The following is a 15,537-nucleotide window of genomic DNA, read 5'->3' as shown; positions in this document are numbered from 1 at the left end:
AATTAATTAATTCTGGTTAATTACCTTTGTCGAGCAGCCACTCATCTACTACTCGACCAAGCCGGTAGGGGATTCTCTGTCTAGCAATCGCCAGGCGCTCGTTATCAAAGTTTCCTTGGAAAAGTTTAGAAAGACAGTAGGTTTCTCAGGCGGCGAAGTCCAAAGGAGTCAGAAAAGTAATTATGCATTTCTCAGGAGACTCAGAGTAAGCAGCACCATCCAACGGAAAGAGGGTAAGGCCCACCCAGGGTGGGAGGAGAAACACTGGGTCCCTTGTCCTCCCGTCCCCCTCCCTAGGCTCCCATCAAGAGCCAGCCCCACCCTGGGGGCCGGACTGACCCAAAGAAAAAGAGAGGGACAGAGAAGAAAGGGAAAGGGGATTGAAGGAAAAGGCAGCTGGAAGGTCAAAGGTCAGAGGTTAAACAGGTTTATTGGGGCTCAAGCTGTTGCTCCCGCCTCCTTCCCCATCCCAGAGTGGGGCGGTGGGGCAGGGAGGGGCATTTAGCAGGTTTAAGTTAGGGGGTGGGAGGCCTCAGCGGCCCAGCTGGTTACTGTGTTTAGAGGGCGGTTTAGATGTGGGAGGGACGGGTTAAGCGGGGGTTTATGTGGCATTTAGGGGGGTGGCCCGGCACATGCGTGTAACAGTGAGATTTCAGCCACTTCTCCAAGTCATCTCAGCTCCCTTCACCTTCCGTGCTTGATCCCAGCTCCCCCTCATCTCCCACGTCACAACCCACCCCTGACCCCACCCGCAGCTTCCACCATAATCCCCTCTCGGGGCCCCCAAGCCCAGTGCTGCCCTTACTGCAGGCACTTACGCCTTCTCACCCTGGTCACCGCCCCCTATGTACCTAGCCACCACTACAGTGACATCACAGCGTGGTGCCTGCGTGTGGCAGCTGGATCAGCACCCAGCTGTCCCACCCACCCGCTTTCCTTCTCTCCACTCTCTGTGGTAGCCATCACCTCCTCTTCTACCCCTTCTCCCCCCGAGAGTCCCCCCACCAGCCCTCCTCTGCCTGACGACACCTTGCTCTCTTCCCCATCTCAGCTCCATTCCAAGACCCTCAGAGTCCACTCTGCTCAGGATCCCTCTCCTTTCTGCCCTGGGGACCCAGCCCAGCTCCATGGCCCTCTCACTCACAGGCCTTTCTCCTTCAGGCTCCTCCTCCCCAATTCCTAAGCCCCACCCCTCTGGATACCCACCTCTTCCTCTCTCCACTCACCATTCTCCAGGCCCTGGAGTTGGGGAGGGAGGGCGTGTGTGTGTGTGTGTGTGTGTGTGTGTGTGTGTGTGTGTGTGTGTGAGTGTGTGTGGAGAGGGGTCTGTCAGTGTGCCTGGGAGTTCTGTGTGCTCCTCCCGGCATCAGGGGGGCTGTGGGTGATCCCAATCTGCAGCAGGGGAGATGGAGATGATTTCCTTTGGGAATCTGGCCACCCTTCCCATTGAAACCACTTACGCACTGTGCAATAACATGCACACTGAGGGGGCTTTCCCGCTCATCTCCCACTGTACAGCTGCGCTCGCCTGCCCAGTGAGACCTGGGCCTGGGCCTGCCTGTGTACACCTCTCGTGTATGAGCACACCACACGCTCATGTGTGCATGGATGGTGCCTCCCTAGGTGGTTATGGGACGATGAGACCCTGCCTTCCTGACAGATTCAGGTCACTTGTGTTTAAGTCAAAAATAAATCGTTCATTCATTTAGTCACTCAACAAACAATTCTTGATGCCTGCTCTGTTCCTGGTGCTGGGTACCAGAGATGCACAGGTGAAGGCCTGGCCCTTGCCCACCCGAGATGCAAAGATGAAGCGAAGCAAGGGAGACTGGCAAGTGACCAGCAGTGTTCTGTGTTCTGTTAGAGGTAGCACAGGGCATCCCACTCTGGGGATGGGAGTAGAAGGGGCCAAAGGAGACACTGGAGGAGAGGTGAAGGGGCCAGAAGGGAGTCAGGGGGGAAGGGGAGGGAGGGAGGGCACATGCGCAGAGGCAGAGAGGCAGGAGGGCAAGAGGCATTAAGGGACCTACCTGCACTGGGGTTCTCGTGTGTGTGTGTCTGGGTGTCTGTGTGTGTCTGTGTATTTGTCCGTGAGTGTGTCCTGAGAAGAAGGGAAGAGTATACATCTGCCTCATTGGAGCACATAACAATTCTAACAAAAGCTCTGTTTGTTGAGCACCTCCTCTACGCCATGCCACTCTAGCATCTTCCTCAGGTTATCTCACGGAATTCTCATAGTATTGCCATGAGGTAGGTACCATCCCCACCTTTCAGAGGTGGACAGTGAGATTCAGATAGGCTAGCTGACTTGTCCAAGGCCACACAGCTTGTCAGTAGGAGATACAGAATTAAAAGCAGTCTTGCTGACTGGGAGTCCATGAGCTGTGTCTCCATCCTCCCTAAGAGTCTGGGGGCCCGGGCTCTGGTCCCATGCATGCTGCTAACCTGGCCTGCTGGTGTTGCTCAGGATGACACTCGGCTTTTGTAGAGGATCTGCCCTCACAGCGCACAGGCAGCCACCAAGCCCTCAGGTTACTCCACTTTGCAGGTGAGGGAGCACCTGGCAGTCTCTCCACCCCCCGTCAGGGGTCCCTGAGCAAAGGAGGGCAGCCATGACTCCTCCAACCTGGCCTCTGGCTCTGGGCTCCAAGGTGAGAAGCTCTGGACTGGAGTTGAGGCTTGAAAGGGTGAGGGCTTTCTGCTCCCCAGCCCAGCCCTGTCCAGCGCAGGCTAACGTTTTCACTGCTACAAAGGCTGCCCTGGTGTGTGTATGGCTGAGAGAGAGAAGTCTGATGCCCACAGGGCAATCACACCCACACAGCCTGGCCTGTCAGTGTCTGCGGCCAGGTGGGACTTAGCACAGGAGCCTTTGTGTGCTAAGTGATCCCACACGTGCCCAGGGCCTTGGTGTAAGCTGGCATTTCTCTGCAGGGCTTTTTTTCCTTGTGTCTGTCTGACTGTACGAATATTTGCAATCGTCCACATGTCTGGGGTTGGCCTGTGTGTCCATCAGCTTTGATATTTATTAGGGGACCATGTGGTTCTCTTTATCTCCAGGTGCTGCCCAAGAATGTCTGAGTACCAGCCCACTTGACTGTGGGTGTGAGCCTACACTGGCATCTTTATTCCGGCATAAGCGGGCCCAGGAGGGTTTACGCACCCCACCTTTACCTGTCCTCTGCCCACAGCCCTCTAGGTCAGTGTGGGGCAGCTTCTCTGCCTCTGCCTTGGCTGTCACTTCTGCCTAAGAGAGGGACTGAAGCAGCAGATGCTCTCTCTGCTTTTCAGTCGGCCCCCGTGTGTGTGACTCTGCAGTGTCGCTCAGCCTCTATCTCTGAATCTCTGTGTTTCTGCGGTTCTCCCTTGCAGTGGCTCAATTTCCACTCCCTCTGTGTCTCCCACACTGAGGCTCTCTTCGTCTCCCTCCCGAGGCTCTGTCCACCTCTTCTCTCGCTGGCTGGCTCTGCGTGACGGCAGCTCCATATATCTCCCCGCATCACTCCAGGAGCTGCCTCCGTCTCTGCTTATGTCTCGGTGACTATTTCCATCCATATCTCCCCATTGCTCCTCCTCTGGTTTCCTCTCACTCTGAGGCTCTTTCTCTGCCTCCCTCAGTATCTTGCAGAGTCTCTGCCTCCTCATTTCTTTAGTGTCCTCATCCCTGTTCCTCCCGTGCGCTCCTCAGACCTTGGATTGTCCTCGGCCACCAAGAGCTGTCACACTGTTGAACTGAGTCTGTTTGTATTCCTGTGCTCCCTCCCACCCAAGGCTGCAAGCTCCCTGCAAGGGGGGTTGTGTCCTGCTTACCTCTGTGTCCCCAGGGCCTAACACAGGACCTGATACCTAGTGGGTTGTCAGCGAAGGTTTGTTGAAAGCACTTGCCCCAATTTTTCACTCTTATTGTCACTAGTCTCTCTCTCCCTTCCACCATGTCTCTTATTCCCTGAGACACTGAGGTTCCTTTTCTCCGGGTCTCCGTGGTTCTTTTCCTTTATGCGTATCTCCTAATATGGATCTTTAACTTGCTCTTTGTAAAGACCTTCGTTCTTTCCTTGGTTCCGTCCTTGGGAATAGCCCTGCCTCCTTGCTGCGATATATTTTGGGTTATTTCCGGATCTTCTCTCCTTGATTTCTGCATCTGCCTCCCCATTTCCGCCTGTCCCTCATTTCTCGACTCATCCGTTCCTCAATCGCGTCATACTCTCCCAACCTCTCCCCATTCCTCCTCCTCTCTTCTCCTCATCCCCAAACTGAGCCCTAGCCTTGCAGCCTTCCGGCCTCAGCTTTGCCACCTCCCTCCTAGCTAACTTACTCCCAGGACCACGGTCTCGCCTGCCCTGCAAATCCCGATTTTTCCCTTTAGCCACGCCCATCCTGGCCCCGCCCCCACTAGCCACGCCTTTCCCGCAGCCCGCCCCGCCCACAGCCGGAAGCCTCTCTGCTGAGCCCCGCCCCCGGTGCAGGCAGCGCTCCTATCAGAGGCCGCCCCTCCCGCCGCGCCTCCTAAGCGCGCCCCCGCCGCCTACCTGCCGGGTACCGCTCGTTGACCGGCCAGCTGTCCACCTGCAGGGTGGCATTGCCGCCACTTCGAGTGAAGCGCACCACGTGGTATTTGCCGTCGCTCACAATAGCGTTGGGCTCGTCGATGGTAATGTCGTCCGTGCCCACGTTAAAGATCACCCCCACGGTGCCCTGGTCCTGGGGGCAGGGAGGTGGAGGTCAGCGACCGGGCGGGGGCAACCGCTCACAACTTCTAGAAGTCCACTTGTGCCCACCACCGGCCCAGCTGCGCGGCACTTCACGGCTTTACAGCACCTCTCCTAGTCATGTCTTCACTGGACGCTCTCACCTGCCCAAGGAGGTGGGCCGGCAGGGGAGTAACCCCAGCTCAGAGAAGTTGGGGAAGCCAAGTAGGGTGCAGAGCCTGGAGCCGGAGCATTTCCACCAACAACAAGTGCCTCTTGCCTTTTGGTTCAATCAGAATATTCACACATGTTTACAGGGCACGTACTCTGTGCAAAGGCCACTGAGCCCAGGCCCCAGACAGGAATCAGCAGGACCAAGCTGGGGACCAGCCAGGAACACAGAGGTCAGAGGCCTCCCTAAGTCACGACCAGCAGAGAAATGCATGGAAGCCGGCCCCATGTCTGAGAAAGATCCAGTCTCCCCCTCCCCAACCCCCAGCATCGAGCCTTCCCTCCCCTGCATGCCCAGCACTGAGCAGGTCCCAGGGGCTCCTGCACCAGGGCATCAGCATGCCTCTCCCGGCACCCCCTTCAGGCCCCATGGAGTCATGGGGGCGGAGGTGCATGTGTTTGGGGGTGACAGGTATGGATAGAGATCAGGGACAAACTACGTTGAGCTTACTAAGGAAAGCTGAGCCTGGAGGTGTAGGGGTAGAGGATGGGGCTGGGAGCTGGGAAGGGACAGGAAGAGGAAAGACGGGGCTGAGGCCTGGAGAGGGGAGCAGAGTCAGTCTGAGCAAGCCTCCGGACCAGGCTCCAGAGAGGACCTGCCTGGAGAACCCTGCAGAGGCCACCCGGGATCCTGCCTGGGAAGAGTCCCATCACTGGTGCCAGAGTGAGAGGGAGAGCTTCACTGAAGCCCTAAAACGTGTCAGGCCCTGTGGTGGGTACTGTATACACATGCTCTCTTCATCCCCACAGGAACCCTCTGAGGAAGCTTATAGCAGCCCCATTATACTGTGGTGGAAACTGAGCCTCAGGATGGTTAAGTAACATCCTAAAATCTCACAGCTCCTAAGGAAGGAATCCCAGATTTGAACCCTCGTTGGCCTGACTCCAAAGCCAGTACTCTCTCCCCCTTGCCCACTAGTCTGGGAAGACCCTGACTCAAATTGCTGGAGGAGTAGGGAATCTGAGAGGCTACTGAGGACAACCTACCTTGGAGACCCAAGAGGTCTAAAGAAGCCAGCGGAAGGCCCACTAGGCCCTAGACCTAAGCAGGAATGGTCCCCTGCACTTCCCAGCAGCACTCCTGAACTCAGCCTCCTGAGTCCCCGCACCCCTGCTCCCACACAGGACAGACACTCACTCACACAGGTCACTCGGGCCCCCTGGATCACAAACAGTCACAGGGACCCAGATTATCACAGAACACACTACACTCCTGGGGTCTTCCTGAAAGACTGCCCCAGTCTGGCCTAGACATAAGCAACCATTCAGCTGCCATGCACCAACAGAGCCAAGCGGCTTGGTGGCACTGGGGGTGGAGATGGGGTGGCTCACAGATGGGGCAGGGACTGGGGTTTTGCAGAGAGAGCTGGGGGGCAGGGTGTGCAGCTGTGGCTCACATGGAGACCCACGCCCAGTCCCTTCCCCACTTGTGGGTGGGTCCAGTTCTCCCCCTCCTAGAACCTGGCCGGCCACACACACACACACACACACACAGAGTCATACACACATGCAGTGTCTCTCCTCAGGTGCAGTAAAGCAGGGAAACTGAGACTGGGCTTGCCTAACAAAGAGTACTAGCAAGCCCCACCCACCCACCACCCACAGACTGACAGCATCCCAGGGAGACGGGGTGATCATCTGCCCCCCACGCGCATGAGGGGAACAGCCCATGCTCCTCAGTACTATTGTTAGTAATAACATCACCCGGAATAGCGTCAGCCCCTGGACGCTTCTGAGGGCTTCTCCCCAAGAGGCTCAGCCAGGTGACAGTGGTCAAGGAGCAGATGCGGCCTGGGAGCCGGTGACGGAGGGCCAGCCAGAGCAGCTGGAAGGCAGGACACCTGGGTTTCCTAGGAGGCAGCCGAGCTCAGAGCCGTGCACTCCGGGGGAGAGGCAGCTCCCCAGAGCTGCTCCCAACGTGAAGTCAGTTGTCACTTCTGTTAAAGTCATTAATTCCTAATTCCCCAATTACCTCATTAGGCGGCAGTGGGGAGAACGCGGCCGCTCCTACAGCAAATAATTATGGGAGTCAAAATTAATTTGGCAAAGTGGAGCGACGCTTTATTAGAAACGTCAAATTGCTCTTCTCTTATTTTGCCGCCGCCTCCCCACTCTCTGAGAGCTGCTAATGACGCTGTGGGGGGAGCTGATGTGTCGCTAGGGGAGGAGGGGGCTTCGGGGCTGCCCCCAAGGGGCTTCATCCCATCCGTGCCCAACTCTCCCCTCAGAGCTGGCCTCTCTTGTGGCTCCCACACTTCCTCCAGGGCCCCCACCCTCACCAGGACCCCATCCGAAGGCCAGCCGCCCTCCGCCCTCGGCAGCACCAGGCCCCAGGTCTCGTTCCTCCATAACCCTGCACCAGGCGAGGCCTGTGGGCAGCTGCTGGGAGGGGAAAGGAGGAGATTCCTTCTCCCTGCACCCTGACCCCCTACCCCTTCTCCTCAGCGCTGGGGGAACCCGGAACCCCAAACCTACAGGCACAGAGACACATAGACATTGTCAAAGAGGCAGAGACAAAACACACACAGGTCGACACGTCCAGATGGGGATGTCAGCTGACACTTCCCACAGGCTGGGCGATGTCCTGAGTGCTTTACATACAGGATCTCATGTAAACCTCACAGCCTTCCTCTGTCATCTCATCATGCCACTACACAGATGAGGAAACTGAGGCACAAGGACACAGCAAGGAGGTGACAGAGTTGGGACTCGAACCCAGGCCATCCACTCCAAAGCTACGCAGAGCCTCTCCTGACTGTGCAGGGAGAGCAGAGCAGCCCTCACTCTCAGAGAAGGATGTGGAAATGCAGTCGCACCTGCCACGCAGAGTCGGGAGACTGAAACAACAGTAAACATCACTCCACTGGGAAATACAAATATAGAGTGACACACCCGATCAGAGGCCACCAGACTGTGCCCCACAGTCACACTTTCACTCCTGACACAATCAACATGCACCCAGCCCCACACTGTCACACACAGTCACGTGTGCCATCCACAGCCACGCCATCTCTCACATACAGGCGGAGACACCATTGTCTCCTTCACACAGGCACGAAACTTCCAGGCCTTCTCTCAGGTTCCTCTTCGCTCTATACCCCTTTCCTGCACACTTCCTGACCTGGCCTCTGCCCATCACCCATCAGCTGCCACTCCCACTCCAGCTCTGCTCTGCCCACTGGGCATCTCTCCTCACCCCTCCTTCCTTTGCTCCCTGGTGTTGGGGGAGGGGTGTGCAGCCACGGGACCCTGAAAAGCTGTTGCGTAAGAAGGGGCCAGTAGCCACAGTCCCAATCAGATGGGGAGGGGCCAGAGCCCAAACAAACAAGACTTCTCCCTTGGCTTCCTCACTCCCCTTAAAGCCCAGGGCCCCCCACCCAGACTTTTCCCACACACAGAGCCTGGTGAGCCTGCTCAGTCCTCCCAGCATGGGGGTCCCAGCCACAGTCAGCATAGGGGATGCGGGAAGGAAAGGAGGCAGCTGTAAGGGGCTGTATAAGTGGAAATGGAGATTGAGGTCAGAGGCCCAGGGGTTAAGACAGTGGGGAGGAGAGGCTAAGAGCAGAAATGAAATGGAGCAAGGCCAGAGGCCATGGGGAAGAGTGCAGGGCAGGACCAGAGATGGGGAAAGGGTCAGAGAAGAAAAGCGCCCGCCTGAAGATAGAGCTAGGATGAAAACTGTGAGGAGAGGAGCTGTGGGTCTGGCAGGAGGCCCAGGGGCAGGCACGGGAAGGGGCAGAGGTCAAGGAGGGGAGCTGGCACCAGGAGAAGCTGGGCAGAGAAAGGCAGAGCTGGGTGGGACCGAGGTCAGGGTGGGGACGTGGGGCTGGGCCAAGAGGTCAGAGAGGAGTGAGCATGGCCAGAGAGGCTGTAGGGAAGGCAGCATAAAGGGGCTGCTGGGAGGGCGAAGGTCATGGGAATGGAGGTCAAGGGCAGGACAGAGGCAGGGGCAGGATCTGAAGGCAAGACAAAGAAGCAAGGGTGGGCTGCTCTGCGACAGGGATGTCCCAAGGAGGGGGGCAGGAATAGGTGCAGGACACAGTGGGCTGCCCTAGGTGATCTAGGATTGAGCAGGCGGCAGCTTAGGGCAGTCACAATGTGGGGACATTTGCAAAGGCTACAGGAGAATGGCCTGGAAGTCTCCATGAGGCTCCTGACTACATTCAGGAAGGTCAGAAGACACAGATGGTCTCAGGGATGGGGAGCTGGGAGCATCAAATCAGCTGGGGTGGCTCTGGTTGTCTCCTGAATAACGGGAGGGGAATGGCTCTCGGCAGCAGAACTACTTAACAGGAAACTCCAGGAACCAGGTAACAGGGGTTCTGAGGGCTCCACAGGAGGGAAGGATTTGAGGGGCTGATCCCTGACAGTGGGGGGACTGAGTGGATTGGGGGTAGGAAGGTGGGGAGGTCAGGCGCTGGGGCCCTGGGTCCTTACGATGTGCAGCTGCAAGTAGTCCCCGAGGCCGGAAGCGCTGTCCACCCGCACCAGCACGGCGCTCCGCTGGTGCGTGCTGAAGCCCACGGCCAGGCGGTCCATTCTCGTGCTGGGCCGGTCATTGGGGGGCCACGTGTAGGTGATGAGCGCTCCCCCCTTCCCAAAGATGTATGTGGTCCCGGCTGGAGAGAGAAGGAAAGGGAGAGATGGAGATATGACATCAGGAGGGCGAGATCAGCAGGTCCTTGGGGCAGTGCCGGGAGCACAGGGACCCCAGGCTTAGGGTGCAGGGCTTCAGCTGTGATACCCACAGCAGCCACCAGGCCCTGCTGCCCTGGGGAACGGTTGGCAGGAGGGTGCCCGAGTAAGAACATGTGCACGCACACAGACAGATGTAGCTGCCTCATCAAGAATTCTAGCTTTAATTACAGCAAAACAGAGAGGTAATAGAGAGAATGACAGAGAGAGAGCGCCCAAAGAGAGGTTGCAAGGGGAGCGAAAAGAGTGCCGGGGCAGGCAGGACCCAGGGGGCCTGGGCCGGACCAGCTCGACTTCTCCCAGGGCTGGCAGAGGTGACAGATTCAGGGTGTGTGCTTCTGTGGGGCCAGAGCTGAGCAGGCACGGAGGCGAAAGGAGACCCGGGCGATGGTGAGAGGATGAGGCTCTGACTCAGAGCCCGCAGGCTGGCACCCCTCCAGCACCTGCCCCCGCCCCTCTCAAGCCCCTGGAAATCCTGGTCCCAGTCTGCCCAGGACTGCCGGCTCCACTCCCAACTAGGGCGCGGCCTGGGTCTCAAAGCCAGGGGGTCCTGGAGCCCTGCCCAGAAAAGAAGAGACAGACGTGGGGAGGGGGATAGAGATTCACAGCCAGAGGAGGAAGGAGGCAGAGAGACAGATGGACAGAGAGGGACAGAGAGGGGTGTAGGTGAGAGAAAGCGGGAGAGTGGGAGCCAGAGATGAAGGCTCCCTCTCCTGCCCTCCTCCACCCCACCCCCTCTCCCCCTCTCTGTCTCCTCTTCGCCATCCGGCTGCCGGGGGCGGGTGTGAGGTCCCTAACGATCTCAGCCCCAAAATAAACCCCATTAGTCGCCATGTTCCCTCCTGCGGCTGACTGGGCTCCCTGGGGGTGGGGGGCAGACTGGCTGGGGTGGGGGTTGGGGCTGGTCACCCAGTTTCCGGGAAGGGAGCCTTGTCTGGGAGGCCCAGAGGGCTAGGACTCTGGGCCCTTCAGAGAGGGAAGAGAACAATCTTGCATTCTTTAGAACATCAACGGAGCAGATGAGATTCATAAATTGCTTAATTAAATAATTACCCACTAACGACTCTTCTCAAAGCACTTCTTGGGGGGAGAGGGGTTCAGGGGAAGACTCATCCAGAGAGAGTCTGGAGTCGGCTGGAAGAAAAGTGGGGCCTTGGGATTGGGAGAGCCCTGGGTCAGGACGGAAAGTCCTAGGGCCAGGGAGCTGGGAACCCAGGAGGCAGGACCTCCTGGCTCTAGGAGGGCCTGAGGCACCTCCAAGAAGCAGACCCACTCTACCAAGATGGCAGCCCACTTGGTAACACTATGGCCAGGCCCCTCAAGCACCTTGGGGTCCCTCACCTCAGGGACTCAGGAGCCCCACGGTAGTTCAGGGATAAGGGGGCTCTTTCCCAGGAAGCTGCTAGGCCCCCAAAGGAGAGGGGACTCCTGAGCACCTTGGAGGGAGGCCCCATCTGCAGGCCCAGGGAGGAGCTGAGGAGAGAAGTGAAGGCTGTCACCTGGGTCCAGGAGAGGCAGCGAGGCCAGCACGGGGTTGGGGTGGGCGGAGCAGGAGCTGTTCCCCAGGGCACTTGTCATCAGTGCCCTCCATCTCCCCAGGCAGGGCCAGAGAGGGGAGATATCCCCCACTGGGGTAGAGGCGGGAAAGAAGCACCTCGAAGTCTAATAACTGATGTCTCACCACAGCAGGTCACTGGGAGAGCACCCCTGGCAGACAGAGGGAGCTTGGCTCTGCCCCCTCCAGACCCAGGTGTCCTTTCTACCTGAGGGCCCCGGAGGCCTCTGGAACCCTCAGGATGGGGCCCCCAGACTGGGGTGGAGAGTTGGCTGGGGGCAGGGTACACAGGGAGCTGCACCCCCACCCCAGGCAGTCTTCTGCCTGGAAAGGGCAGGACCCAGAGGCAAGCAGGGTAGGCCTCAGCAGTAACAGTCTCTCCACTCCCAACACTGCAGCACTCTGGAAAATCAGCTGTTTCCATGGCAACCGTAATACCCAGGGTCCTCCCTTCCCCCTCCACTCACTCACAAGCTGCACGGCCAAATTTGGGGGGCGGGCAGGGCCAGGGGAGCTGAGATGCTGACCTTCATCCACACACCCCCCTCCTGGCCTCCCTGACCAGAGGCTGCTGCCTCTTCACCCCCTGGGCTCCGGGGCCTCCCAGTCAGAATGGGGAGGGGCTTATTGGGTTTCTCGGTCCCTCAGAACAGTCACGGAAATCCCATCTACCCATCTACCAGGAGCCTGCTCCTAAATCTCCCAGGTCTGGGGGAAGGGAGGCCCGTTCTCCTCACTTTCCCACCCCAGGAACCCAAACGGCACATTACCCTGGAGAGAGCCCTGCCGGAGCCTGAGGAGCTGGCAGGCCAGATGCCCATGGGGCAGTGAGGCCGGAGGGATCAGAGGTGTTGCCGGCGCCCCAAGCCCCATGGCAGCCACGGCTCCAGTGACCCACCCACAGACCCCACACCCACACACAGGCGACGACGCACTCAGCTGCACACAAAGAGCCAGTGTGGAGAGGCAGACCCCCGACAGGAGCCGCGAGGCAGCCGGGGAACAGGGCGGTAAGCGCACAAAGACAGGCCGGTGCAGGCGGCGCGAGGGCAGGAGCTGGCACAGCGCAGGACAGGACCGGCGCACACGTCCCCGCCCCCGAGGCCGACCGCGCACAGGCCGCTCCCCCTCCCCCTCCCCCTCCCCCCTCCCCCCCCCCCCCCCCCCCCCCGGTCCCCAGCCCAGGCGCTGCTCAGCCCGGCCTCCCCCGGGATTTATTACCCAGCTGTTCTCACACTGCAGCCAGTTTATTACGCTGGGAGGGCCTGTTAAAGCCTGAGGTCGTTTATTACACGGTGGGGGTATCGGGGTGGAGAGACACTTCTTGGGCAGAAGAGGGGAATGGTTTATTGGACGGGGCGGCAGTAATTACCCTGGGGAGACATTTCTCTCCCCAGCACCGCACTCCCGCCCGAGGGCGCAGAGGGCTCTGGTCGGGGAGGACGGCGGGCGGGGGGCGGGGCTCCGCCTGGTCCCTCCCTGGGCCCGCCCCGGCCGGCCGCCGCGCTCCGGAGGCGCCTCCCGCCTCTCACCCCACAAGCTGTCCTCTGCCCTGGCCACCGGACTTTCGCGGTGGGGGCGGGGTGACACGGAGACATGGAGCCCAGGACACAGCACCACGTCAAGAACCTCTGAAGGGTTCCAGGAAGGGCTCCGGAGAACAGAGGAGCCAAGCCAAGGCCCAGAATGTTGCCCTAGGGGGGTCTGGACCCATTGTTTGTGACCTCCCAGCAAACCAAGTGAGCTACATTGTGCATGATATTTCAGAGGGGCACACAGCCCTGAAGCCCAAGGCAAGAGAGCCTCTGGCCAGACACAAGATGCCGTGGGCCCAGATGCCTGCCACCCAAGGCCCAGGTTGGCACCTTCTGCCTACACCCAACATAGTCCCCTCAATGCCTCCTAGACCCAGAAGTTCACTGATCCAGTAAAGCACTAAATGATCAAGAATCGTCCATACAGTTCCCACACACCTGCATTCTAGGAAAAAACCAACCATTAATAATGGTTAACTAACCCAGACCCAGACCACATAATCGTCCCATGTAAAAACCCCCATACAGTGATGCCCGTGTGGTTAAAGTTCCCTGTGCAGACCCTCCATCTGCCTGTCTCCCTGCAGCATCAGAAGCCATGACAAAAGCCTCCTGATAGATTCACAATCACGAGAGGACAGAACATCCTACACAGTCCAGAGAAGCTTCCAAGGGGCTCACAGCCCACACCAGCTCTTAGTATATTGACCCTCACAACCCAGGGGGATTGCCACAGATCCAGATCCCTGGGCTCAGCTTTCTCTTGATCTAGAATCCCAGAACAATATCCCCTCAATTCGGAAGCCCGTTCTTGGCCATAAACCATCCAGTCAGAAATCCAAGTTAACACACCCATATCCAGAATTGAAATGAATGCCAGCCCCCTTTATAAGCTGGAGTGATGAGTCTGGAATCCCTGGAAGCGACCAACTCAGAACTGAGCTGGGACTGACCCCTCCATTCCTGGCTTCAGAGGGTACCAGAAACAAAGGTCGGGGGCTGAAAGGCTCCTCAAGGACTCTGAACCCAAAATTGGAGTCAAGGACCAGGAGAATGTGACCCCTCAGGCCATCTTCCGGACCCAGCTGTACAGGTCCTCCCATGCCCAGACCCAGGTCAGGTGCAGGAGTGTCAATGAGTGTCTGGCAGGTTGGTGGGGATATTATGTCACAGGAAGGGTTGGGGGATGGAAGGGTAAACAGAGGAAAGAGTGAAGAGAAGGAGGGAAGGAAGGCCAGGAGAGATGCAGAAAGAACCCAGGAGAAGGGAAGTGGAGAAGCAGGTGCAGAAAGAGAGGCTCCCTCACCCTGGGGAGGTTAGGGAGACGCTGGGGCAGAGAGGAAACGTCTCTCTTGGTCTAGAATGGTCTCCCAAGCTGGCCTCTTCCTCTAGCCAAGCGTGGAGCCCCAAGAGAAGCCTTTCTTTTCACCACTCCCCGTGGCTAAGGTGAGCAGAGGTGGAGCCCAGCCATGACCTCCTGCCTACTCTTCTATCTGTCCCTTGACCCTCTTCCTCCTTCGCACCTGCCTGCTCCTCCACTCAGTCTCCCACCACCTTCCAGCACTGCCCTACAGCGCCCTCCAGCTCCTCCTCTGCTTCCCTGTGGCACTGGGCAGCCATTGGCCCTCTTGGGGCTGTTTTTCTCCTCTGCACAGGAAGGGGGTGGCCATCTCTGAGGCAGTCCCTATCCCAGCCTTCCATAGGTTCCCACCCTACCTCCCCAATGCTCTTTCCTCCATTTTCTCTCCCTCTCGCCCAGCCCTTTGCATCCTGAGCCTTCCTCTGGCACTCCAGCTCCCAGGCCCCTCCTTCCAATCTGCTCATCTCCCCTGGACTAGTTCCTCTCTCCTTCCTCTTCCTCTTTCACCTCCTTCCCTGTTCACCCCACAATGCTCTCCCCCAAGATCCCTGGCTCCCCTTTCCTATCTTGCCCCTTCATGCCTCTTCTCATTGCCCAGAAAGGCCATGTCCTGTCTGGGCCTCTTTGGGAGCAACATAGGGCCTGGAGGGAGCCAGCAGGGACAAGGGAGGGGAGGGAGGAAGACAAAGAGGGCCAGAGAGCTCGTGGGGAGGAGAAAAGGGGAGTTACGATCAGGAGCCAGGTGTGGGGTGGGAAGTGGAAGAAGAGGAAGAGCCTGGAGAGCAGTGCATGGCGAGGAGCCCAGTCAGGACAGGTTAGATGGCAGGAACGGTGCTGGGAGAGAGAAGAAAGCAATGAAGAGGAGAGCCGGAAGGGCCGCTCCTGGGAACTGGATGAAGAGAGAGTAGAGGCATGAAAAATGAGATGAAGATGAAGTAGGAGAAAGAGAAGAAGAATAGAAAAGGGGTGGAAAGATTGGAAGTGATATGGGGGACAAAGATTGGGAAGCAAGGATAGACAGAGGTAGAACAATAATGAGGCGGCAGAGATAGGTGCAGAAATGGGATGCGATGAGGGGCATAGATGGGAAGTGACGAAGACACAGGCATGGGAGATGAGAGAGGAACAAAAATGGAGTAAAAAAATGAGAGGTGATGGATGGACAGAAATAGGAAGTGATGTAAGCACAGAAATTGGAGGCAACAAGGGTACAGAGTAAGAACTGGTGAAGGCACAGTGATGAGAGATGATGGGACTCAAGATAAAAGGTGATGGGAGCCTGGAGATGTCACAGTACCAAGATGGGAGGTGATGGGGGCACAGAGATGGGAAGTGATGGGAGGACAGGTATGGAAGTGACGAGAGTACAGGGATGGGAAGTGATGGAAGTACAGAAATGGGAGGTGATGGAGGGCTGAGATGAGGGCCAAAGACGAAAGGTGATGAGGTATAGAGATGGGAGGTGATGGAGATGCA

General features: G+C 58.1%; 1 protein-coding gene across 13 annotated transcripts in view; it reads right to left on the bottom strand.

Moving 5' to 3' along the window:
• NRXN2 (neurexin 2) overlaps positions 1 to 15,537 on the bottom strand; it is a 108,082-nt gene that overhangs the window by 19,898 nt on the left and 72,647 nt on the right. For 8 of the 13 annotated variants that reach the window (XM_058526522.1, XM_058526526.1, XM_058526524.1 and 5 more), the window contains 3 exons: positions 9,354 to 9,535; positions 4,527 to 4,698; positions 25 to 114 (listed from right to left, as the gene is read on the bottom strand). In XM_058526522.1, the coding sequence (XP_058382505.1) occupies positions 25 to 114; positions 4,527 to 4,698; positions 9,354 to 9,535 (444 nt within the window). The remainder of the gene's footprint in view (positions 1 to 24; positions 115 to 4,526; positions 4,699 to 9,353; positions 9,536 to 15,537) is intronic. The other 5 variants (XM_058526530.1, XM_058526532.1, XM_058526531.1 and 2 more) reach the window with 1 other exon arrangement.

This window comes from Diceros bicornis, chromosome 31, assembly GCF_020826845.1.
Source record: "Diceros bicornis minor isolate mBicDic1 chromosome 31, mDicBic1.mat.cur, whole genome shotgun sequence".
NCBI lineage: Eukaryota > Metazoa > Chordata > Mammalia > Perissodactyla > Rhinocerotidae > Diceros > Diceros bicornis.
Note: the sequence above shows the minus strand (reverse complement) of the source record. Positions and strands in the feature narration are given on the sequence as shown.